This window comes from Triturus cristatus, chromosome 1_2 (genome assembly GCF_964204655.1).
Source record: "Triturus cristatus chromosome 1_2, aTriCri1.1, whole genome shotgun sequence".
Lineage (NCBI taxonomy): Eukaryota > Metazoa > Chordata > Amphibia > Caudata > Salamandridae > Triturus > Triturus cristatus.
This window is the reverse complement of record NC_140580.1, coordinates 158,664,314-158,692,016: the sequence shown is the minus strand read 5'-3', so window position 1 is coordinate 158,692,016 and position 27,703 is coordinate 158,664,314. Positions and strand designations below refer to the sequence as shown.

The 27,703-nt window shown below is 46.4% G+C and overlaps 1 protein-coding gene across 1 annotated transcript in view; it reads left to right on the top strand.

Annotated features, from left to right (window-relative positions):
* The first annotated feature begins 458 nt into the window (after positions 1-458).
* The window catches only part of LOC146867002 (uncharacterized), a 75,059-nt gene continuing 47,814 nt past the window's right edge, over positions 459-27,703 (top strand). Inside the window, exons 1-2 of the mRNA XM_085619010.1 lie at positions 459-876; positions 1,167-1,791. Coding sequence (XP_085475136.1) covers positions 459-876; positions 1,167-1,791 — 1,043 coding nt within the window. The remainder of the gene's footprint in view (positions 877-1,166; positions 1,792-27,703) is intronic.

Sequence of the window (27,703 nt, the reverse complement as noted above, 5' to 3'; positions counted from 1 at the left end):
GCAAAGTAGTGGTTGTGTCCCATACCCACAGAGATGTGGGGCCTCATGTAGGTTAAAAATATTTACCGATTCTTAAATACCGAACAGTACCGAATCGGTATTTAAGAATCGGTAAGTTATATGTAGGTAACAAGTCGGTAAAATTTACCGAATCGGTAACATTCGGTATTTTCCGAATCGGAAATTACCGAATCGGTAAATACCGCGGTGGTATTTACCGAATCGGTATATTCCGAGGTGGTATTTACCGAATCGGTAAATTCCGAATCGGAAAGTACTGAATCGGAAAAAAAAATCACATGACTGTTTGAAACAGCCAATCCTGTGCCACCAAACCCCACCCAAGTAGGAAGTGGCCACACCCAGGCAGGTGCACACAATCAACAGACTCAGGAGAGGCTTGAAGTGCAGAGGAGAGGCAGGGAGCCAGTGGCTGAATCTTGAGACCAAACTACACCATGTCCAGCCAGAGGACAGGAGGGGAAAGGAGGCGCAAGGTGAAATTTAGCCCCAAGGAACTCCAGGTGCTAGTGGAGGAGGTGGTGAGGCAGCACCAGAAGCTATTTGGGAGGCAATCCCTGCAAGTGGCAGAGTGTGAGAAGCGCACCATTTGGCTGGCAATCCAGGCGCAGGTAAATGCCGTGGGAGTGACCCACAGGGACATAGACGTTTTAAAAAAACGATGGTACGACCTGCGCATCGTGACTAAGAGGAAGATGGGGGACATCCAGAAGGAGGCCAGCCGGACAGGAGGTGGAACTAACAGGGCACCTGCCCTCACTGAACTGGAGGAGCTGGTGCAGTCGACAATCGAGCCTGAGAGTGTCGTGGGCCTTGGGGATGCCGACAGCTCTGCCAGAGCCGCCACCCAACAAGGTAAGAGGAATGCACAGCAATGTAGCCCCCCCTACCCCTATCCCACATCCCCCAATGTGAAATGAGTATCCCACTCCAGTCCATGTGTTACTGCAGACAGGCAATGCATTATGGGAGATGTAGTCAGGGATCCCCCACCATGAACAGAATAGCACAGAACAATGATGCATGGTACAGACATTAGCCTAAAGCACACAGAGGACAATGTGAGAGTCTTAGACCAATTTATTGTCATGCTTGCAATGCATGCCTTCAGATACACTGAGCTGATGTTGCATTTCTGTCCACAGACGTAACATCGCGCAGGACTCCAGATGGCACAGGAGAGGGGGCACACCGTCAATCCAGTTCAGCTACGGGCAGCACAAGTTCTGGCCAGAGAGCGTTGCCACTGCCACCATCCCCAGTACATGAGCCAGCATCCCCACTACCTGCGCCTGCATCCCCAGTACCTGAGCCAGCATCACCACTCCTGCTGGAGTCACCGGCCACATCACCATCCACAATAGTGAGGTCGAGGAGGCGTGCTGCTGCCAGGCTGCGCGTGTTGCACACATCTTCCGATGACAGCAGGGGCCCGGAGCCAAATCCCATGCCCCAGGATGGGAGACATACCACTGGTCCCTCCACCTCACAGGGAGCCGACACGGGTGCAGGACAGCGCCGCAGGTCGCGTGAGAAAACTCCACCACCAATCCATCTCGGCCATGGGGTCTTTGGGGGCCTTGAGGCCGGCATGTTAAAACAACAGCGCCTGCAAACGAAGGCAGTAATTTCAGTACAGCGGCATGTGCGGGGACTCAGAACAACATTCAGACACATGGACAGGAACATTGGCGCTATGGCGGCGGGGATTTCTGACATGGCAGTGGGCCTGCGGGACGTCTCACAGTCCATGCAGCTGTTGTGCAGCAAGTTGGACGCAGAGAGAGCTGCAAGGCGCCGGGAACGGCAGAGGGGAGACAGGCACACCAGGGCACTCAACCGCATTGCGACGGCAACATCACTGCTCTGCCGGCGCTCAGTGAACATGCAGGAGGGCCTGACCCACTGCAGCAGCGATGTCACTAGGGGGATGGTGCAGGTCACCAGTGCCCTGGAGGTCCTATTGACCAGTCAGGCGGCCACAAGTGGTGCAGGGGATGCTGCTGAAAGCATTGACACCAGCAGCAGGAGCAGCATCACACCCCCCGTCCCAGAAACACGCAGGAGCAGCAGGCGGCATGGGGCTGGCACCAGTGAGGAGGCTGAATCCGTGCCATCTCACAATGTAGCGCGTGGCCGCAAACTTTGATGCTGCACCGCGTAGCAATAGACTATTGGGTGACTTAACCCTGGTCTTCACACTTGTGAATTGGCAATGTTACCTGATTTGCATTATCTTGGTTTCGTGGCGTAGTGGCGCATAATTAAACTACTACATGACAACCAACACCTGCCTGTGTCCCCTTACTTACTCAGAAATAGTTGCATGTGATCTCTGCCCGTCTCACTCTCCCATCTGTTGCTGTTGGCACTCCATCTGCGTTGGGCTCTGGCTGTCCTGAATCATCCTCATTGTCCTCGAAATCTGTGAGTTCCACCGCTGTACCTCTCTTTGTGGCAAGGTTGTGCAGCATTGCACAAGTGGCGATGATCTTGCAACAGATGATGGGTGTGTACTGGCGTGCGCCTCCGCTCTTGTGGAGGCAGCGGAACCTGCTTTTCAGTAGTCCAAACGTGCGCTCCACCACGTTGCGAGTTGATTTGTGTGCCACGTTGTATCGTCTCTCACTCTGGGTTGATGGGTGTAGGTAGGGAGTGAGGATGAATGAGCGCACGGCATATGCACTGTCGCCTGGGTGAGTGAAAGGGTACCATCAGTCACATGCCTCAATACACTTACATTTGCTAGTTTCATGGTGCGTCACTGTTACTTACCTAGCAGGTATCCCTCTCCAAATTCTCCGGCAAGCAGTCGTGTGTAGATCCCACTGTTCTGGAAGATGTATGAGTCGTGGGTGCTTCCAGGAAACTTGGCACAAATGTCAGTGATGATGTTCCCTGCATCGCAGATGACCTGCACATTGATGGAGTGGGTGGACTTTCTGTTTCTGTAGATGTGCTCAGTGGCAGCTGGTGGGCAGATTGGGATGTGTGTGCCATCAATACAGCCAATTACATGGGGGAACTGTGCCATGCGATAAAAGTCAGTTTTAGTTTTCTGCAGCTCAGCCTGTGTATTTGGGAAGCTGATGTAGTGGTGCATTCTCTGCATCATGGCATCCAGGAACTTCCTGAAGAAACGGGACAGGCAACTCTGGGATACACCGCCCACCGCAGCTATCACCACCTGGTAACTGCCAGATGCGAGGAGATGTAGGCTGCAGAGTACCTGCACATGTGGTGGTATGGCATGCGCCCTTGGTGTTGGCTGCTCCAGGAGTGGGTGCAGGTCCCTTATTAGGTCCATGATGGTTTGGGGGTGTAGCCTGTACCTTTCATGTATCTCATCCTCAGTCAGTTGGAAAAGTGTGATGCGCTGTCTGTAAATCCGTTCCTCCCTTCTCCAAAACCTCAGTCCTGCTGCCTGTAGACGTAGCCGCCTTGCAATGACATACAGAGCGGCCATGTTGTCCACGCTGATGCATTTTGGGATTTCTTTTATGCACTGTTTATGATTACCACCTGCTTTCAATCTGTGTTAATTACCGACTCTTATTTACCGAATTTCATCGATTTCTAAAATACCGAATTTACCTACATCTCTTTTTCCGTTTTACCACTTCATATTTACCACTTCATATTTACCGAATCGGTAAACATGTATTCGGTAAATATGAATCGGTATTTTAGAACTCAGTAAACATGACTCGGTATTTACCGCTTCATATTTACCGATTTTAGGTTTTTGGCCTCCTACATCTCACTTGACTAAATACCGGTCGGTAACTGGTAATTTACCGAATTTCGGCCGTTACCGACCGGCATTTGGCTACCTACATGAGGCCCGTGGTGAGGCTAACAGTGCAGTGAAAACCTAACATACTCTCGGCCATGTGCAGACAAGCACCACCCATGGGGGCTAACAATGCATACAGTGTACAATGACACAAAAGCAGAAGTGACCAGCACAACGCATACACACATCTCGAAAAAATACACACAAATCAAAACAACCTGCGTAGACTGTAGGTGTCAGGTCACAAACTCCCATTCCATGCCAGCAAAGGGGCATAACAACCAGGATGAATGTGCAGAATGATGTGATATGACTCACAGGGACAGCAGGGTAAATCACAAAAACAACATCCAGACAATGGCCCACAACAGCAATACCAATGCACTGGTGTAGATGCACAAACACAAACAGGCAACCTCACACTGCACATCTGACACAACATGTGTGTGTCTCAGTATCCCCAGGCAACTACACAACACATGAGGGGGGCTGAACCACAGTGAGACAGATGTGGACACAGTGCCATACAAAAGTAAACCATCAATGGGCCCCCCTTAGTGGGCAATCAGGCATTGTGAGATGAGAGGGAGCACAACAGACACATGTGACACAAGCTGGAATGAACAGCAACTAACACAGCAAGAGACTGACACACAACAGCACTACCCCCAGGGACCAGACATTGGGGTGACACAAGCATGCATGACACGTCCACTCTGCTGACAAAGGTAGATGTCGTACAAACTGTGAAACCCAGACATGTGTCCTGTGCCACAAACGTACATCACACCTACACAAACACAAATCACTCAGCATGGCCCGTCATCCATGGACAAACGGGAGTTGGGGCCCATCTATGCAAACATTTACATCAGTCCACCCTCAACACCACACACCCTGAACTGCACCAATGTGCATCTGTGAAGCCCACATGGACAGGTGACATTGCACATTCACCCATGACAAACACAGTAATGTTGGGAGGAACTAAGGTGCACAGACTCATCACACAAGGACAGTGTATAACCCTGGTGAATGACAGACATACTGCACAGTTTGCGGTACATGGCCATGACATCAAAGCTCACGTAACCTTCCGAATACCTGCCACAGTCCCAGGACAATGCAGAAGCCAAGGAGAACCACAAGGTACACATGCTGACACCTGCAAACATTGCAGCCCTGAACCGGACAAGTGGGATCACTCACACACACATACACATGTCTCAGTCACTGAAAGGTACGACCTAGGGACAACTACATGATATTGCGAACAAACAAGTGCCTTGGGGACCCCTGACTGGGTCCCATCTGCGTCTGACCACATCATCACCACTCAGAACAGACAAATTCCAATGATGAAACACCAATTAACAGTAGTGTGTCATGCACCCACACATCTGGTAGCCCATGGCAACGTTGTGGGATGAACGCAGTACCACTCAGCAAGCATCAACAACAGGAACATATCAAGGGAACACTGCCTGTGTATGAAAAGGGATGTGGACACACACACACATGTCCACAAAACACACAACATGGGCCCAGGCAATGTCACAGAACAACACATTTACTTGAGGGGACTCAACTCCTGTGGAAGCTCAGCTGTGCCAAACATAGTCACAGCAGGTCTCAGTCGTGTCAGCAGAACATTTGGTCAGTCAGCCATCAGTTACCACACAATGAAGGCTCTGGTCACAACAGCCTGGGTACGGGAGTCTCCCTTAAGTCATCTGCATATACTCAATACATATGCCCAGCAAGTTGCACAGAGGACCCAGTTGCTCCTACACCAATGATGCCCACACTTACATGTCCAGTGGAGATGTGCCCACAGTCCGGGAAAGAGACAAATTGGACAATGGGAAGCACATCATATGTGCATCTGTGCATGACACACCCATTTAGCTGCAAAGGATGATATGGATAATGACCAGAATCGGATACATATCTCATGGACCACATGGAGTACCTCACATCAACACCTCAGTATTCAACATTTGAAATCCAGCATTACAACTGCAAGGTCATGCTAAACATCATCAACATAATGTACAGCTAAATCAAATTCACAAGGAGAAAGAAAAAAGCTTTATTCAGCAATTTTAAAATGCAAAGTCCTTTCAAAACAAAGGCCAATGGCCAGTCCATATCCAAATGACAAAAAAGTTAACTTGAGTGACAACTGTCACACGTTGCTTGCCTGCACTGGTAAGGACAGGGGACTTCCCCTCGGAGGGGCATAAATGGGGGCAGGCCAGGCACCGCAGGGACATCAGGGCGCAGCAGAAGAAGGCAGTGAATGGGTGGTGGATGCAGGAGAGTCACTGGCAACTGCAGTGGAGCTGACTGAAGTAGTGGGTGCAGTCACAACTGTGGGGCACAAGTCAGATGGGGTGTGTGCCGGCACAACTGCAGTAGGCAGGTCAGATGGAGTGGACTGGGTTCCCACTGCAGTGCCCAAGTCAGACGGGGTGTTCGTGGACTCCATTGCAGTGCCTAACTCAATGGGAGCGGAATGGGGTTCAGGTGAGGTCGACAGGACAGAGGGGGGGGACACAGTCCCCACATCAGAGGCACAAACTGTCTGACTGGGGGTGGAAGGGCAAGTGGTAGGGGGGAGGGCCTCAGCATTTTGGGGATGGTGTATCTGTGGGTGGGGGAACCTGGGGCAAGGTGTGGCGGGGGAACCTCTGGAGTGGTGGCCTGGGGGATGGAGGATGGAGACTTCATCGTGGAGCTGCAGGGCGGGGGTGGGGTCTTGCTCTTCCTGCTTGGGGGGACTTGCGGGTGGGGGCCTCAGTCTGACTGCACCCGGGGGAGGTTGTCCGGGTGTGAGAGGCACTCCCCTCTGTGTGTAGGGAATTCCTCTTCCCCTTGTAAGATGCATCTGCTGGGTCGGTGGGGAAGAGGCCAAGGTCACAGAGGAAGAGCTTCTGTGGAGATGGGGTTGCAGGTGAGGCAAGGGAAGGGGACTGGGAGGGAGAGGTATTGGAGGACTGTGGAGTGGTTGTGGTTGACTGTGTGTGTGTCTGCAAACCATCCCCTGTGAGTGTGGTATCAGTCCCCTGCGCTTGCTTGTGTGCACGTCTAGCCCTTGGTTTGGGTGTTTGTGTGCTGCCTGTGTATGTGGGTTTGTGAGAATGTGCAGGTGTGTGTGTGCTTGGGACAGGTAGGGTGCTAGGAATCGTGGGTGGTGCAGGGGTAGGATGGGTGCGGGACTGTTGGAGGAGGGACACTGCTGCCGTCAGGGAGGAGGCCACGGACTGATTGGTTCTCTGTAGGGCAGACATGCCCGTTGAAATGCCCTCCATGAATGACACCAGTTGTGTCAACAGACTGGTGTGTGCATGGAGGACACTCAGCATTGATGTCTGCCCTACATGGATCTGTCAAACCAAGTCCACAGACTCCTCACTCAGGGCAGCAGGGGACACAGGGGCGGGGGTGTTGTGCCTGCCACAAAGGAGACATGCTCCCGAACACAGGAGCCTCCACGGACCTCTGGGATGGGAGCCGATGGGAGGGTGGTGATGGTGGTGGTGGGGGCGGTGGCGGGGACAGCCTCACTAGCTGGGGTTTGGTGGCTGCTGACACCCGCCTCCACAAGGGAGTCATCCTCCGAGCTGCTGTGCCCCTCAGCTGGGGTGGATGCTGCTGAGGACTCCTCGGTGTGGCTCCACTCGCCCTCCGTGCCACTGGGTCCCTCCGACTCCTCGCCTTCTGTCCCAGTCAGGCTCTGTGGCTCCTCCTGGTCCGTGGAGCTGTTCCCTCCTGTGGCCGTGGATGTTTCAGGATAGAATTAGAAAAAAAGAGAACAACATCCGTCACCTGCACTGACTGCACACACCACAGTGAGTACATCACATCACAGGGCAAGCCCTGGCATCATCAGGTGAACACTGCTCAAAGTGCTCACACTGTTTAGAATAAGCCAATTGTCAGTCTCACCATCAACCATGAAACTCATATCCCTCTTGGACTTGAACCCATATGTCTGTTGCATGTTGGATGCTAATACCCCAATGTGCCGACATGCACCACCTTCACATTTGTTGGACATGCAAGTGAACATGTAGGAGTATGTCACTATACACACATCACATCTCTTGCCACTGACTCAGTACAGGTGTCAGGATGAAGGGATGGGCAGAGTCTCATTTCACATGCTTGTGATGCATGCCAGCAACACACACTATGATGTTCTCATGTCCTGATAGTCAATGCCACAATGGGGTGCATGGAGCACATTTGAACACAATGCAGGATCACTCATAGCAAGTTAAATGCCATGGCACTGGCATGCCTGGAAAGTCAGTCAACACTGTCTCCTGACACAGGGGCAGGGCATCCAGACAACAACAGTATGCACTGTGTCACAATCATAGCTCATGGGTAAAGCAAACTTTGCAGCTGACAAGTGCACTTGCCCATCCCCTTCAAACAACATATCCCGGACCCAGAATACCCCACATCATACAAAACAGACATATGAGTCTCTGCGAACACAACTCCCTGTACATTAGCACATCACAGCCTGCTGTGCATGTAACACAGCTGCCTGAAGTGCACAGTTGCATACACCATTGTGCACTGTCAAGTGATCACACACCTATATGTCACACAGGTCTTGTCTCTCATAGTCACATCTCAGATGTTCTGCTGACCCTCAAACTCATGAACACCACAGTTGTACAGAAAAGGAAGCCACACCACAATGACACAGAGGCAGACACGTGAAGGCACATGTCACTAAGCACAACCTGTAAGTTGATGCACAGGAGTAGGATTACAGAGTGTTTCTAAATGCCCTTGAGAAGGCATGACTGCCCAGGTCTTCGTGAAACAGTGTTTAGCCCTGGACAGTAGTCAGGTGGCTAAGCAAGTGTGACACACTTCATATACATACCCCTGAGGCACACAAATTGGAGTCCCCTGCTGCATGTGTTTGTTTGAAATACCACAGCCACATGTGGCGAGTCAGACCAGCAATTGTAACACATATCAAGGGCACACACAGATCAATGTCAGATCTCAGGCATTGTGTAAACAATTGACCCACCCATGAAACACACAACTGAGTTACGGTAACAGATGCTGTCCGGAAGCTGAAGCCTAGCTGACTGCAGGGACACAGTGCCCTAGTGACACAAGCAACAGACTGTAGGGTCCACACCTGTGGATCAGATGAGGAGGATGCATCACACAATTGAGGGACATGAGTATTGGACTACAAGACCTACGTAATGTGGAAGTGTGACCAGGCCAAAAGACTGCAATTAGCATTTCAGACATAGTACACAGATTAGGCATGGATTTACAACCTCCTTCCAGCTGTCTGGCCTTCAGCTGCCCATCCAGGTCCAGGAAGACCACCGCCAGGATCCTGTGCATGTGGGGGGTCAGGTTCCGGTGTCCACCCCTCCTGCGAGGATGCAACAGCTTCAGCTGGCCCCTTGCGATCCTCCAGGTCCAGCCCCGAAGGTCCTGCCACCTCTTCTGGCAGTTGCGGATCTGGCGCTTGTAGACCCCCACCGATCGAACTGCCCGGGCGATGGTCAGCCATATCTCCTGCTTCTGGTGGGCATCAACCTGTGAGGATGACAAAGTTAAAAGTCCATTAACACACATGGCCCATATTTGTGCTGCACAGAGTTGGATATACATGTCGTCATCACAAAGGAAAATGAGTTACACAGGTAGTGCACCCATGGAAAAGGACAAATGCCCTGCATGTCTGACATGTTAACAATGCCTGGGAAGTTGAAGCTTGCACAAATGGACTTTAGCTGCAGAACACCTGTTCATTACATGTACCTACACACTTTGGGGGATAAAAGTACTCAGTGAGTATGCTTGACACTGGTGTACACACTGCTAGTACTGCTAGTCAGACAACATGCACAATTAGGAAGGCAGTGGACTGCACACTCACCTGCTCCCCTGGTTTCCCATACAGCTTGCTATACTGGAGGAAGTGTTGTTTTACAGTGTTCCTAGTTCCCATCTCATTTCATACAAGTGATGATCTCACCATCGTTAATGAATCTGGTGCTGATTTTTGTACGTGCATTTGTGATTTGACTTGTCAATGTTCTCCATGGTGACATGGATTGGGCAAGGTAGCACTCTTGATTTTCAATGCTCATGACAGTGAGGGCCGGTGGTGTGTGTGTTGCAGTTTGGCTGCTGTGAGTAGCATGTCTCCTCCAATGCAGTCCAGGTTAGACCATGTTTCTACAGTGTCTATGTCAGTGAGTGGTGTGTTATGTGAAGGATGCGTAAGTTTCAGCACGATGTAGGAGTGGAATGCAGCTCACAACAGCACCGAGTGTGAATGAGACCATGCTATGGTGTCGGCTATATTGCTGTGTCAATTCCATTCACTGTCAGATGTCCCCTGTCAATGATGTATATGTGAGTTCCTGTGTGTTTTGTGCAATGTACCATATATGGCTCTCCACATTTGTCATCTGCAAGACACACCTCCCCAGCCAGGCCAGGGGGCACCCCTGGACACTGCATCTCCAGACAATGAGTTTGAACATATGGTTGCAATGGCTGTGTGTGCGACCGGGTTTTGCTTGGCCAGTGCATATGTGTGATTGTCAGCCACATCTTTCTCAGGCCCACGTGTCAGACATCTTGCCCGGGCATCATCTTTGTAAGTGACTGATACCATATGTGCAATGTGTTTTAGCAAAGAAGGTGTGTGTATGGCCAGCATCGGTGTTATTTGTTTACAAGTCAGGGCCTCCTTCTCTCACAGGCCAGTTAACCCATCATGAAGTGTGCCAACATTGCAGTGGGTGCAGGGTAACTTTCAGGATGTCAGTCATTACAGTCCTGGTGTTTGTTGGTGCCCAGTTCCCAGCAGGGCCTTGTGCTCCTAACAACAGAGCCCAGTGTCAGACATCTTGTCAGTCCATTCCCACTCCCTTTGAGGCGAGCATGGTTCAGTGTGAGCTTGCTGGGCCATGTGAGTGGGTGGGGAATGTCTGTGACTGCAACTCCCAGCATGCTCTTGGCTACACCCTCCTTCCCACCATGGCATGCCCATACTTCCTTTCTTTTGACTCTGCTTCCCTGTGACGGGGTGTGACAGCAATGGCAAGATGGCTGACTGTGCAGTCCTGGTGTTTGTTGGTGCCCAGTTCCCAGCAGGGCCTTGTGCTCCTAACAACAGAGCCCAGTGTCAGACATCTTGTCAGTCCATTCCCACTCCCTTTGAGGCGAGCATGGTTCAGTGTGAGCTTGCTGGGCCATGTGAGTGGGTGGGGAATGTCTGTGACTGCAACTCCCAGCATGCTCTTGGCTACACCCTCCTTCCCACCATGGCATGCCCATACTTCCTTTCTTTTGACTCTGCTTCCCTGTGACGGGGTGTGACAGCAATGGCAAGATGGCTGACTGTGCAGTCCTGGTGTTTGTTGGTGCCCAGTTCCCAGCAGGGCCTTGTGCTCCCCACAACAGAGCCCAGTGTCAGACATCTTGTCAGTCCATTCCCACTCCCTGTGAGGTGAGCATGGTTCAGTGTTAGCTTGCTGGGCCATGTGGGTGGGTGGGGAATGTCTGTGACTGCAACTCCCATCATTCTCTTGGCTACACCCTCCTTCCCAGCATGCCCATACTTCCTTCCTTTTGACTCTGCTTCCCTGTGAGGGGGAGTGACAGCAATGGCAAGATGGCTGACTGTGCAGTCCTGGTGTTTGTTGGTGCCCAGTTCCCAGCAGGGCCTTGTGCTCCCCACAACAGAGCCCTGTGTCAGACATCTTGTCAGTCCATTCCCACTCCCTGTGAGGCGAGCATGGTTCAATGTGAGCTTGCTGGGCCATGTGGGTGGGTGGGGAATGTCTGTGACTGCAACTCCCATCATGCTCTTGGTTACACCCTACTTCCCAGCATGCCCATACTTCCTTCCTTTTAACTCTGTTTCCCTGTGAGGGGGTGTGACAGCAATGGGAAGATGGCTGACTGTGCAGTCCTGGTGTTTGTTGGTGCCCAGTTCCCAGCAGGGCCTTGTGCTCCTAACAACAGAGCCCTGTGTCAGACATCTTGTCAGTCCATTCCCACTCCCTGTGAGGCGAGCATGGTTCAGTGTGAGCTTGCTGGGCCATGTGGGTGGGTGGGGAATGTCTGTGACTGCAACTCCCATCATGCTTTTGGCTACACCCTCCTTCCCAGCATGCCCATACTTCCTTCCTTTTGACTCTGCTTCCATGTGGGGGGTATGACAGCAATGGCAAGATGGCTAACTGTGCAGTCCTGATGTTTGTTGGTGCCCAGTTCCCAGCAGGGCCTTGTGCTCCCCACAACAGAGCCCAGTGTCAGGCATCTTGTCAGTCCATTCCCACTCCCTGTGAGGCGAGCATGGTTCAGTGCGAGCTTGCTGGGCCATGTGGGTGGGTTGGGAATGTCTGTGACTGCAACTCCCATCATGCTCTTGGCTACACCCTCCGTCCCCGCATGCCCATACGTCCTTCCTTTTGACTCTGCTTCCCTGTGAGGGGGTGTGACAGCAATGGCAAGATGGCTGACTGTGCAGTCCTGGTGTTTGTTGGTGCCCAGTTCCCAGCAGGGCCTTGTGCTCCTAACAACAGAGCCCAGTGTCAGACATCTTGTCAGTTCATTCCCACTCCCTGTGAGGCGTGCATGGTTCAGTGTGAGCTTGCTGGGCCATGTGGTTGGGTGGGGAATGTCTGTGACTGCAACTCCCATCATGCTCTTGGCTACACCCTCCTTCCCAGCATGCCCATACGTCCTTCCTTTTGACTCTGCTTCCCTGTGAGGGGGTGTGACAGCAATGGCATGATGGCTGACTGTGAAGTCCTGGTGTTTGTTTGGCTACAAGTCCAAAGAGAGCCCCTGTGCTTCACACAGCTGCACCCAGTACGGTGTATTTTTGGCTGATATTTCACTACGGTGTGAGTCAATGCATTCTACACGGTGAGTTGTATGGAGTTTGTGTTGAGGGGGTGTGTGTCTCCACATGCTGGTAAGTATGGTCAGAGCTGTCAGTCCTCCTTCCCACCCGGCCAGACATCCCACCATGAAACGTGCTTCCATTGGAGGGCGTGCAAGTTGTCTTTCAGGATGTCAGTCAGTGGTGTCCTGCTTCTTATTGGCGCACAAGCTCTACCAGGGCCTTGTGCTCCCCACAGCAGGATCCAGTGTCAGCCATCTTGTCAGTCATTTTCCACTCCCTTTGATGTGGGCTTGGTTCAGAGAGGTCTTGATGGGCCAATTGGGAGGGGACGCATTATCTGTGACTACAAACCCCATCATGCCTTTGGATTCACTCACTTCACCTGCATACCCAACATTCCTTCCTGTCAATAAGCTGCACTGTGAGGTAGTGTGTTTGTGGTGGCAAACTGTCTGGCAGTGTTTATTTGGCATTGTGCCACTGCCTTGCTCTATTTGTTTGTAGGTTGGTGCATGTCATGACACAGTTCTAAGTCACTATGAGATGGCAGGCATTGTGTTTGTCTGACTAGCATGTACATCTTGGGATGATTATCTATTGGTTACTGTGGCTTTGCTAATAGTGCATGGTTTCACTGTCCCCTTGCCAAACAATATTGAGTATGTTGTTTGTGTACTCACCAGGCTCTGGTATGTCTGCTAGACCATGGACGCTCTCTGGTGGTAGGATGTCCCGCGCCTTCTCCTCCCAGGTCCTGAAGTATACTGGTTTGGCAGGAGGGCCACCGCCAGTGCGCTGACTCAAAGCGTGATCTTTTTCGATGAGTTTCTTGACCCTCCTGCGCACGTCAAACAACCTGTTCAGGATATCGTCCTTTGTGCGCAACGTTGGTGCTTGTGCGTTCATCTTGTCCACAATCTTTGCCCACATCTTTGTTTTCTGTGACATGGGGGTCCTTTGGACCAATGTACCAAACAAATGTGGCTCTACTCTGATGATTTCGTCTACCAGCACTTCTAACTCATCATCTGTGAACTTTGGATTCTTCTTGGGGGGCATGGTGATGGGTGGTGGTGGTGAGTGATGTGTGTGTGAGGTTGCAAGTGAGGGTGGGTTAGTGTTGGTTTTGCTAGCTGTATGTGTGTGTGCTTTTGGTGAGGTGCTAATGGTGTGGAAGTTGTGTGATGGGTGAGTTGTTAGTGTGTCTGTGGTTGCTGTGTGATGGTGTTTTCTGCTGGCTGTTGTCTCCTATTTGCAAAGGATCATGGTAGTGATTGATGTCCTTTATATAGGTGGAGATGTGGGTGTGTCTTTGTTCCAGGTTTTTTTTGTGGATATTTATTGACTTGGTCATTGCTTGTTTGGTCCTTTTTTTGTCTTTTTTCCTTTGGGTTTTCTAAGCATAAAGGAGACGTTCTTCTGACCGAGACGGACGCTGATGTTGGCTCATGCGGGCTTCTCCGGCTCGTACACGGTGACTTTCTTCTGTGTTTCATACGCGTCGGTCGCGGAAATCTCTATTGCTTGAGGTCCCTGTTTTCTGTGCGTGTTCGTCATGCGGCTTGGGCTCCGTGCGAGTCGGTCTGGATTTACAAGCATTGCACCGTACTGGGTGGATCGGACTTCGCGGGTACGTGTCGGTTGGGTTCATTCCTGGTACGTGTCGGTCAGTGCAAATCGTGTCGGTTTTCCGGGCGAATCACTGTTTTCCCTACGACTCGGTTGTATGGCTTGTATTCCGTACATGTCGGTTGTAATTCACACGCGTTGCATCGTACTGCACGGGTCGTACGGAGCCGGTCCGTGTCGGTCGGTCTCCGTTCCAGGTCCTTGTCGGTCGGTACGTTTTGCGGCCGGAATCGGCCCCTTTGTAGTAAATGTGGAATGGACTGGGGAGTAGTGGGAAACTGTGGAATAATTACTCAAAACAGGTGCAAATGTACTTCAGCCAAGTCTTGGAGTAAGTAAAGCACAAAGCATGCCACATCACCCCGGTGCTGCGGCACATTCCAATAGAAAATTGTGGAAGCAAGTTATTTAAATCCCATAGAAATTAATGTTAAGGTAATTGAAATAGTTTGTCATTCACATTATGCACTTGTACATTTTTGGGTGATGAAAAGGTATGTATGAATATTTATTGTTTAATTATATATTTTTAATTCCAATAACAAGATACTTTTAAAAAAATTCAAAAGGTATTTCAATTAATTAAATACCTAGCTTTTTATCAGGTTTGTGAAAAATTGAATACAAATAAAAATGTGAGTGAGGGTAATTCTTTTAGCATTTTGATTTAAAAAATAATATACATAAAATTATATTTAAAATACGTTTGTTTAGAACACATTTAATTTAATGTTTGACGTAACCTTTTATCTTATTAGGTACCCTTTAAAAACAAATATTTTAAATTATTATATATTTATACTAAAGATTTAAATATCGTTCAGTATTTTTTAAATATTCCTTTGCTTTCCCCAAGGGAAATCCCCACCGATGGTGGGTATCACCACTAACAGGTGAAAAGTTCCTAATAGTAACTTTTTTACATTCTGTAAGAAGTTGAGGTGGTGAAGACATGCAAATCTACACCTTAGTGAAATCCCCTCTTAGAAAATAGTAGAAGTCTGGAGAGTGACACCAAGGTGTAGTAGTAGATTTCGATGTGTTTAGAATATGCACAAAAACATACACTGTGGCCCATTATATTTAGTTTAATAAGGTAGGATAAAACCCCTGATTGCCAAGTTCATGTAGGCCTTCCAATCATCTTAACTCTTAATATAGACTGTTGAATAAAGTTCTTGTTTTGCAGATGCCTACAGAAGTACCAGAATGGCTTCATCTCTAAATGCCAAGTTATGGTCAATACCCACTCTTTGATTGGGGCCATTGAGATAATATCTTAATGAAGATAACTTAAGCTATAATAATGCTGGAGGACGAGAAGGCTTTCGGTATTACAAAGTGAGAGTGTTTGTTTTCCATCTTCGATATTCTTTTTTTCGGAAGAAACCTTATGTTCAAGGTATCAGGAACTTTCACTGATCTTAATGACCTAAATTGCATTCTCCTTCTGCACAAAGTCAAGGAACTTTTTGAAATGTATGTAATAGATGCAGCGTCACTCAAATCAAAATGTAGATTCTCCCCCAGAATACGTTCTTCTTTCATGCTACCTTCAGGCCAGATTTTTAAAGAGAATTAACTACATAATTTTCCGATTTATAAGGGATTGTCAGGACCAGATTTTCTTTCCCCAAATCAAAGATTTATGGTTAAGAGCCCTATGTAGATTATGTTACTTAATTTTTTCTTATGGATTTTCATGGTTATGTCAATTCAATGTGGGACTATAAGTTCCAGTCAGGAGAGTGACAGCAGGCATCGATTACTTGTCATAGTTTGTCACAGGTACTCACCCCACTCCCATCAAACTTTGAGACAAGGCATTATTGGCCACCCCCTCAACCCCTTGCTCAGGGCATTGGCACTCAGGATGGCACCTGCACTGTCGGACAGAAGTCGCCCTGCCCAGGACTGTGGCTGTCACATGTGCTTCTCAGTTGTTGCGATACCCAACACCAATCCTGCCTCCATTCCAACAGTCCAAATGCTGTGACCATAAGCCCCATCTGAGTGGATTTGAGGATTTCTGCAAATGTCAATGATCCCCAGTCTATAAAAGCCACGTCCACCCAATATGTAACCTGGTGCTTGGATTTCCTCCTTGTTGGTGTTGATGTTGTGTTCCTCTAATTGGGCTCAGCTGTTCACCTATGCTACTGGCTCCGTAGTTGAAAAATAGACAGTAAGAATGTCTTCCCAGAATATTTCTGGTTGCTGTGGTTTTAGAACCCTTTCAACAGAGTCACCAAAAAAATACTTGCGTCCTTTGAATTAAATGGGTCTCTCCGAACACTGAGGCCTCAGAAGGCTTGTGATAGATATGGGGATGAAGGCATTATTTGTTTGTATGATAGGTTTCCTGTTGGACTCCTGCACGGTTCCCTGCACCTAAATACTGGGATTATGTCCTGCTCTCAAAGTTGTGAACCTATGCCTCTGATTAGTGTATCAAGTTGTGATGCATTAACACATACTATAGGAAATAGGAACAAGATAAATCTGACAATTGTTTTAGCTCTAAAAAGATAACAGTACTGTGCCATTGATATGCTGAATGGCTACTAGTGTGTATCAGTTAGTAAAGTAAATCATGTGTATGTCTCATTTATTGTAGAATTTTACCATTGATGTGGAATCACTGTAAATGAATAAACGAATTGAATTGGTGTAAGAGCAGAGATTAACAGTAGTTTTGTATTCTGTGTAGTATAAAAAAGCTGCCACTTGTGAGAGTTGGAAAAAAATTCCAGAGAACCTCACGAGACAATCTGTGTGACTACAAACCAACACCGTCTCTTGTGTGCCTTCTTTTATTTCCTTATCCCACTTCATTAATCTTCGCCATGAGTGCCAAGATCAGTCTCGAATATGTTCTCACTGTCAACCTGGAAAACAACTGATAGGTTCCACATCATTCCTGAAGCAACATTCAGGCCTACATGGTAGAGGTGGTTTGAGGCTAACAATATGAACACGCCCACATTTCTAAAAAAGGTGCATTATAAAGTTATATTGTGTGTGTGTCCATGACGTGAACCATCAAAGTATTCATTTTAATATGAAACAGACAGAATAGGCTAACAGCATATGATGTATTTCCAAAATTAGACACCTACTAGATAAAAGTGTTTGTATATATTTCTCAGTGCACAGACTTGCAGCTAGAACCCTGTCCCTTAATCAGCCTCTTGTAGTCTACTTCCCACAAAAAAATGTCTGAATAAAGATGCATGTACAGTTATTTTGGTTTCAGCTCTGATGCCCTGTTAATATTAACTCATCTGTGGAAGTCTACACTAGCACCTTAATTTGAAGCATGGCAAGTCAATATAAGGGACGTTCGGAATTATGAAAACATGTGCCCTACACACTGGAGTTTATAGAATATGAGAATGATTTGAAAACAATACTGTGTCAGAGTGTTTGTAATTAATGAGGAATGTCATATTTTATCTGTATGAATTGTATGTATGTATTTATGCAGTATTTCTATTATGTGAATGTAACCAAAAGGCAGAAGAGTGCATTTCATGGTAAATGTTCAGCATAAAGTCAACAAGTGATAGAAGAGGTAGATAGTTTGAGGGCTGTTATTGGAGCGTGATGTAGTTTTCTTTAAAGATGTGAATCTGCCACACTTTTCTATGTTTCAAGCGGCATTGGGGCATTCCTGATGGGTTCATGGATGGAAAACGGCAGCTCACTTTTTTTTTCTTTACACTTAAGGCCTCATCACGATGTCAGTCGGAAAGCATTCTGACCAAATCGGTCTCAGAATGGTTTCTGACCAAATCGGATTCGGGGAGTCCGACTGACTGATTACGATGGTTCCGAACATCGTTCGGTCGGACTCCCAAGAACTTCAATGGGAGCCTGTGTTCCGACACATGCTCCCATTGAAGAAAGGATTGGGTGGGGAAAATCATGCACCGTGTGGTGGGCAACCCATGGTGCCTGCCACACTGCATATGGTCTGAAAGAGGGGACCTATGGGTACCTCCATGGGCCCCATTCGGAAGGGTCCGGGTGAAGGGGGGGCCTGCTACAGGCCCCCAGAGTCAGGTTCGTACAGCTGATCTGTGTCGGAACAACGGATTCGGAAACATTTTCCCGAATCTGACATCATAATACGTCGGTCAGAAACGCGATCCGTAGACCTGTACAAGTCGTCTCCGAACAACTTGGTTCCTAAGAATGCCATTCAGATCTGAGTCGAAAAGTCTGTATGCTTTCCGACTATCATAATCAGTCGGTCAGAAGTCTTTCTGAAATGGTTGGAAAGACGAGTTCCAAATCGGATTCTGCCATCCCAAATGCCACTCAGAGCCTTTCGGACCGACATCATAATCAGCCCCTTAGTCTGGAGTCTGATGGTGTTCTGTCTTTGGGAGTGCAAAGAATGGACTGCCCTTAGGGTATAAAACAGTGGGCCAAAACACAGGAAATCCAATTGATAAAAATAGGAAATTTGATCAAAAGTAATGCAGCTTTGTACCTGAATGTCTGCTTTTCAAAGCCAGCTTATATTAGATCATGTTCAGTGTATGGTAGCACACCAACCACGGTGAAGGAATGTGCTTTGTAGAGAATACATTTGCAGTTCCTGGTGCTAAAATCACTGTTCAAATGTGTAGAGTAGAAGCCATTGCTAACTCAAAGAATAGAACTGACCTTTAGGTTACATTAGTTGTGATAGCAGGGTAAGAATCATGGCCCAACCACATGGCTCCCAACTGAGTATGTTTTTCAGTGGTTTCAATGAAACAACTACTACCTCAGTTCCTGGAGGCGGAGACCAAGTCATCCTATATGAAACAGTGAGAATGCACTGACTCAAAGCTGCTGATGAGGAGTAGATTCTACCCATGGCAGTACCTCAGTGACCATCTCACTCTTTCAAGAGAGATACTGTTGGTACGGACTTTCAAGCCCAAACCTGTTCAACAGTTTGTTTTACAATGTAATGTTTGTCAACTAATAGAACCACTTCAATAGCAAAGCCAACTTAGGTTCCTCTCACCAATGCAATAGTGGGCCTGATTCACAAACAGCACTTTGTAGTATGTTTTGTACTACTACAAAATGTAATCTATTGTAGTACTACAAATGTATTACAAATTGTAATCTACAAACTATGTGTGGAGTTAAGGGGTGCACACTGTCTATACGTATCTCTGCCTGTTTTCCGTCATGACTACAGTGTCTTCACACATGTAGGTATACATTTTGGTAATACGAGTGAGAGGGGCTGGAGGGAGAGGATGGGAAAAGGGGCAGATTTACTCAATAAGGGACTGGAATTAGGGAGTCATTAGAGGGATTTACTGAATGCCAGAGAGGATATAAAGTGGAACGTCACCACCTACACAAGAATAAGCTAGTTGCTATACTAAGGGTGTGGTAACATGTAACTTACTATTCTGTGGTAAATTTAAGCTCGGAGTTTGTGAATAACAAAAAGTAGTAAACTTACTCCAAAGTGTAAATTACACCAAAATATAAGTTACCTTTGTGAATCATGCCCAATTAACCTTTGAGGTAATATGTCCCGATCAAATTGGTCCCCACCCCTGTCAATCAATGCAAACATCGATCAGTGACTGTTGATTCAGGTTCTTGCTTTATATGGATTTGGCTGGATTGTGAAGCAATGGCTTTCCAAGTCATAAAATACCTACTGTGCTTTGAAGCAATAGGAGGAGGTTGTGCAATTCACTTAGCCTAAGGCTTGACTTTCACTTTTGAAACTTTAACTATAGAGAACGCAATGACAATTCTCCAGTCCATTCAAATCTGAATCAAAAGGATATATAGAATGCGCTAACAGCATGCTTTATCAGTCCTTGACTTTGACGGTCTTAAGCTGTAGTGGGTCTGTTTTACATAACAGTCACAATGCCTAAGAAGATTTATGTATTTTTCATAGAAATTTACTAGGCCATAAACTGTATAAAATGTTATATGACTTTCCCATATATGTCTAGGCCTCCCAAAGGAATTTAGGGGGTCATTATGATGCCGGAAGGCCCACCACCACCAGCCGTGCAGTGGCAGGCCTTCCGCCATCGGACTGCGATTTTCCCCACGCCACATTACGATGGAAGGGGGATTAAGACTGTGACTGATAATTGTTAGGATTGCCTGGCGGATGGTCTAGATAGGCTAGAATGATGGCGGTGCCTAGCAGGTACCATCTGCCAAATTAGGATGCTGGCTACAGCCAGCCTTTCCATGGTGGCGAAACCGCCATGGAAAGGCTGGCGGGGATTTGTTTCGGGGGCCTGTTGCGGGCCCCAAGGGGGAGGTGTGGGTGCACTGGGGGGTACCCACGGTACCCCCGACATTTCACAGCACTAAGTGACTAAGTGTGGTGCCTGCCACATAGTGCAGTGAAATGCACAACCTGCTTTTTTGGCATCGCGGCGGGTGCTGCAGTCAGCAGCACCCGTCGAAATGTTAAATGGCAAAATGCAACCGCCATGGTGACGGTCGCACCCTAATTTGTAGTGCGGGACAGCCGCATGCATGGCGGGCGGTCCCTAGCCCCACCACGATGGCAGGCGAACTCCAGTCTGCCCGCCATCATAATGACCCCCATAGTTTTGCCGGAGCAATTATGTCTTGATCTGTTGCTGGATTTGTAAGACACTTTCCGAAAGTTACAGTGCCCTCCTGATCCACTTTGAATCAACACCTACTGGCCGGATTCCAAAGATCAGAGAACTTGTACTTAAGAGAAGTTCCTCAATAGAAGCCTTTGGCCCAGCCTTTTGCTCACTAGCATGAGCAATTTGGGTAGAGGAAATGCGAAAAGTGATCTTCCCTCTATTGGCCATGGCCAAAAATGAAATATCAAGACTTGAGTGAATGTGTGGAACTGAATATTGTGGTCCATTCTCAGGAAATGACAGACTCAAGTACTGCAATGCCTGTGGAACAATACATATAGAGATATCCATCCATGAATCTCCTGAAGAGACTAAAAAAATTTTCCATTTATTGGTCCATGTGGGGAGGGCACAAACCTTGCACATGAACACACTCTTGCAGCAACTAACAAAGAGGACACACTCTGATTATGCCTTTATGCGTGAAGGTGTACAAAATAGTATTTTCAATTACACTTTTAGCTTTACCTGTTCTTTCCTCATTTAGAAAGGCCATATGTAACACAAGTGAATATTTTGTGCAGAATGCAGTCCCACAAGGGTGAAAATTAAACATTACAATTTTTGCACAACACAAAATTCAGCAATTTGGCAAATTCTACCTCCTTAATTCAGATTTCAGACAGGCCTAGTTATTAGTCTGTTCTAACAACCAGCTGTTTCAGTTATTGCAGGGTTTGTTATACTTGGAACAGGTTGGCACCATCACATTCCCTGATGATATGAAATTCTGGTGAATAAAGATTGTTCAACAAAAGCTGGCAAAATGAGGAGCCCATTTGATGAGTTCCCATTAACTTTGCCCCATGCACAGATGGTCCAAGAATAGGCACTAAAGGAGATTGTCTTTCTACAGTAGCACACTCAGAAGGAAGACCACATTGAAATTGCCATGGTGCTCACAATGATAGCCTTTGTCCTATAACTTACAATGATTGTGTATCTCATTAAACTGATAAATGGGCTTTATTTGTTCGATCTTAAGGAATATGAACTGGTTGAAGTTGCACTGTCCCCTCTTTCTTCATTGCACCATGTTGAACGAGATGTGTCCCTTGCGGCTCGCCCTCTCTAAGATTCTTGGAAAAGTTTCAACACCGGTTTTTTGATCCAAAAGACCTCTCAAAACCTGCATGCCTTACTTGTTCCTCAGAATTACATTGTGCCGATAGTAGTCCTGTAGGCTCCCGGAACATTGAAGCTGTACATCAACTTCTCTTTGATTTTAAAGCCTACATAATTTCAGAATATTGACAAATGTAAGGGCTTGTACAGCTTTATTAGGTACACAGACCGGTACCTCCATGTCTTCAACTTCATCAGGCATTGTTGTACCCCCACTCGGACAGTGCACCGTACTTTGCTGCAAAGGTTTGGTACTTTTGAATGTACGTTTTCACTTCATAATTTAATTATTTTATTTAAATGAACTCTTGGGAAGGTGTATTGGTTATGGTGTGGTACCGGAATATGTTTGCCAGCATGCAATTTTCAGACTATCAGTTGACATAAATGTCACATCTTAAATATTGTTTACAATTTTATTGCCCTATGGGTGACAATAAAAGAAAATCTACACGCAATGGAACACTATGTTTAATGATATTTAGGAGACATTAGTTCTTATTCACAAATGTAAAATTCCATGTATAGTTCGCCATCTTTACTGATTTTTACTTACTGCAAAGCGGGGATCACCTCATGGATGGAATTCAGCATTTCAGTGTAGATATATATGCCTGGATTTAGACTAATACTTTCTAATATGTACGTGTTAGTCAGAGCAGTGCAGCATGACCAGGTGGCACCAGAACCATGGTCCAGATCTAATATATTGACTTTTATTAAAAAGGGAAAACACCCGACAAGTATTACAGACCCATATCTTTGATGAGTATGGACGTTCAGATCTACTCCTAAATCCTGGGTACATACACGTCTGGGAAGGGTCATTGTGAGACAGTTTCCTCATGGCAACATGAATTTGTTCCAGGGAGAGGAATAGTGAATCATATTAGCCTCTCTATGGCACTTTTCAATATTGCAGGAATCCAAGGGTTGTCACTCACAATGATCCTCCTTGATGAGGAAAATCGCCTTTGATAGAGTATCCTAGGACCACTTAAGAAGAGTTCTGATTAAATTAGGTTTTGGTGCAAGGTGTATTGAATTTCTACAGACCATTTATGTCAACCCTAGGGCCTTGCACAGTTAATTAGGCTGGAATATAACAATATTATAATATCTCTTGGTCTTTATTTTGAGCCCTTCTTAAAGATGATGTATTGGTTTATCGGCTGAACTGTAGAAAACCCAGATAATATGCATTAATAGGGCACTGCTGACCGATGATAGACAGACTGCGGCTGCAACTTTTTAAGGTGTCATAATATCACCCAGTATGGAGCAAATGTTTTTTAACAGAACTTCAAGCCATAATTAGGTAAGATTACAAGGGATTTGAAGTGCTGCGGAAACCTTAAGGTTACGATTATTGGGTGATGTAATATCATCAAGATGTCATTTTTATCAAGGGTTATATCCATTTCGGCCCATTCCACTGGAAGTGAGTGCTAAGTGGTTTTAGAATCTAGAGTTTGTTTGTAAAAGCTTTATCTGGGGATATAGGTGGGCAAGAAGGGCTTGAGACTTTCATGTGGTGGAGAAGATTAGCTTCACTGTTTCTTGTTAGGTGCACATGTGCACCTACGTCACCCCGAGCACACAGTGTAATGTATGAAGCTCTCACACACAGCACCTTTGAGAGGACAGTCTGTGCCGCTGCTTTTAAAACGCATGCAGCTCGAAAAACTGTCACTTTCTTCTGCAGTAGGTGGATGTAGAGACTACCCAAGAAGAGAACACGAGCGGAAGGCGAGTTCGTCAGCAAGTGGCTCCTGCTGCATTTCTTTTGTATAAAGAACGCGGCTGCGGGGCCGATTGTGTGCCTTTTTTAAAGCAATCATGTTAATCGCAGTGCCCATCATGCGCTACAATTAACATGGATACTTTCACAAATGCACACTATTTGCCCCTCAGCTGTGCCTTATTAACAAATGGAGGGCAGCAAGTCTACAAGCAGGGCGTGTGCTTTCAGGTGATTCTGAAAGCATGTGTTGTGCTTGTAGACTTGCTGCATTTCATTTGTTATTAGAGCGGGGCAGATTGTGTGCTGAGCTCTATAAACAGAAGAAATTCAGCAAGTCTACAAGCACAAAGTGTGCTTTCAGAATCACCTGATAGCACACTTTGTGCTTGTAGACTTCAGAGACATTTAAGGCATGGCCAAAGTGAGCTCTGGCCCGGGGCCCCATCCTTTCAGAGGAGCCCCCTGATAGTCTTGCCCTGATGACTTCGAATAATTACTAAACAGATTGTGTTGAATACCGTTTTCCTTTGATTTATTTTGAAAATGGGTGACGTGTGAGAGTCTATTACAGACATTTTGCAGAGAAATGATGTGTTTATTTTTCATATACCATCCATAAAAAGGTTTCTTTCAGATCACAATATGACCAAACATAGGAGAATTTGGAGTGTGTCACCGATATTATTTGCAGTAATATCAATGAAATACTGCTTTGTTACAATATTGATAACACACATCACTATCCCTGAACATTAGATGTCAACACATTTAGAATTTGGACAATTGTACCTGTACACTGTCAGTGGCCTGTCCTAAGAGGGCATTAAAGATCTGAAATTGAATCATAAATTCAAACCTGTTCTGAACAGGGGCCCCCCAAAATGTGTTTGACCTAGGACCCCCAAAATCCTTAAGATGTCCCTGGTAGACTTGCTGCATTTCTTTTGTTAATAGGGCTTGGCTGCCTACCAGGGCCAGCTCTAGGGCGATGCGACCGGTGCCACTGCCCTGGGAGCTGACTACGGATGGAAACACCGCGTTTGCAGGTATATTATTGTTTCGAAAGCACGTGCTGCAACGGTCCTTCCCGATAGCAATTTTCAGAATATAATAAATATGCCAAGATAACTTTCAGAGTTTTCTCTAGTGGAAGTTTTAATGTAGCACAGAGGGTTAATATGCCTGTTTCAGAGAACGTGTACCATGCAGATCACAAAGTGCATAGAATGATAGGTTAGATGATTACTACTTTTGTCGAAGAGGTCATTTTGTTACTTGCAGTTTATAAGTTAAAATTCTAAGATAGAACAGTAAACTATTAACTGTCATCAACGAACTTTATGCATACTTCAAGGTATAGATTAGAGCATTACATTTTTTTCACCAGCCATTCATTATCCTAATGTTGCTAAAGGGTTCATTTGGGTACAAAACAATTCTTTTAAAGGGAACCCCCGACCACTGTTTTCCATTTTAAATTCCAAGTTTGTGCTTCTCCAGAGCAAGCACTCTTAAACTATACTGCCTACCAGTATGGATGACATGTCACTCCTACACCTTGCTGTCCTTTGCTTTAGGTAACATTTCTTATACACTGATTTACATACCTATGATTGATTGTCCCTGTTTAATGTGTGTGCAATGTAAAGTGCTCTGACACCCTACACTAGTATGAGTGGCGCTATAAAGCAAATTAAATGCATCTCGGAGAGAGTGGTAATGGAGACTTGAGGGACACTGTTAAAGTGTGGTAGTGAGGAAATCCGTGGCAGAGGTGGTCGTTGCGGGGTGCCAACAAACAGTTTTGCACAGCGTGCCACCAGCGCTAAGGCGAGCCCTGTGCAGGGCAGATTCTGTGCCTCTGCGAAAGTATTCACGTTAATTGCAGCACATGACGGGCAGTGCCATTAACATGAATACTCACACAATCTGCCCTACAGCCCCGCCCTATTAGCAAAAGGTATTGAAGGTACTGGCAATCCTCCACGTGCATCATGGGTGAAAAACACAATGAGTGATCAATACAAGAAATCCACGGTGTGGCTGGATTTAGAGTTACTCAAACAAATTTGACATGGAAAAGCTTTGAAGGTACAGAGAATTTGCTTTCCAGCTACCTTCGCACCATATTAATAGCTGTACATAATGTTGTGAACTAACCTATATGGCACTGTTTTAATGAGAAGGTATGTGAGTATGATCAATGGTATGACTGTTACTTATAAGAAATGTCAGTAGGTTGTATGATGGAAATATAAACAAAACATGCTTATGTAATATTTCTCAGCACCTGATGCATTAACCAGCTTCCAATCATCCTTTCCATGCAGAACCTCTGTTGACAGATGCCTGATGTCTTTTTGCCTTCTCCTGAACAAGTGTACATCCCACTGCTGCTGCAATGCATTCTGTGTTCCTGCTGCTCTGTCTGCTATACAAGAACTACTGTTAGTTGTTGCTGCTGGCAGGTTTGCTGTTCTTGCTACAAATGCTATGATTACCATGCTGACTTAGGGCTTTATTATGAGTTTGGCGGTGTGAGACCTCACCGCTCCCGCACCACCAAACTAATGTGAACCCCACCTGCAAGATTTGGACTTTTTTTATCAGTTAAGTCCATGCCCTGAAAGAACTGGGGGTGCATAACATGTGCCCTTCCTGCATGTATCCCCAGTTATGTGATCTTGTATAGGCTCCCAACATTTCCCCACCCTATGAACAGTGCTCCAGTCGAGAATCTTTAGTAAAATCTTATAATGTTACCACCGTTAGAGTCCTGTACTTTTCTAAAGCCAAAGTGTACTTGCCTGTGTAACCAATTCATGTCATGGTGTGTGTATCTAAATTGCAAACCTGCTTTGAGATCCATCATGTGGTGCTGTATGTGTGTGTAAATGCACCATTTTTTCACTTGTTTAGGAAAAGTTTGGAGTGATTTTTGCACTGATATTTGTTGCAGCACCCACACACGCAGTCTGGTTCCTGGCGCACATAGCCTTGGCTGCAGCATTCAAAGACTTTACACTGCCATACACACAGGAAAAACATTAGAGGGAACACTGATTAACTCTCCTGATTTTAGGTATTGTTATTTCACTGCAATGTTGCAACACATATTTAATATTGAACTACAGGACCCAACATGTAGGATCATGACTCTAATAGTCTTCCATCCAATTATGAATATAGCTTGGGATTTTTTTTTTTACCAGTTTCCTATTAAAATTTACAGAGCAGAGTCACAATAAAAAAGAAACATTTAAAACAGTAGTGATGGGTATCAAAGTCTGGCAGAAAATAGCTTCTCTGATGAAAGCATAATCATCAACATACTCCTCTAAGAGACTCCCCTCTATTCCCGTCAATATTTAATGATATTTGTTGTAAGAAATGACAGAAAGCCGGTATAACAAAAAATGGAGATATATTCATAGATGGTTAGCCTATGCTCTTTCAAATATCTGCAAGATTCCATAAAGTTTTAGTAAACAGGATTTTTCATGATATCTTCAGTTTAGGCACTTTTTGCATATGATCAATCCAAATGAGATTATTGTGGCAGACATATACATAATACATTCAATGGAGTTAATGAAGGGATTTACTGTCATTCAAGGCTGCTGATGTTGATTTACGATCAGTTAAATGGGCAGGAAAAATTCATTAAAATGGAGGGGCAGTGTATTTTCAGGAGTCGTTAGCAATGAACAAAGGGGCATATCAACAACAACCGGCGATAATTATCTCTAAGCGCACTTAGCGCTAGGATAATTATCGCTGGCTAGCGTGAA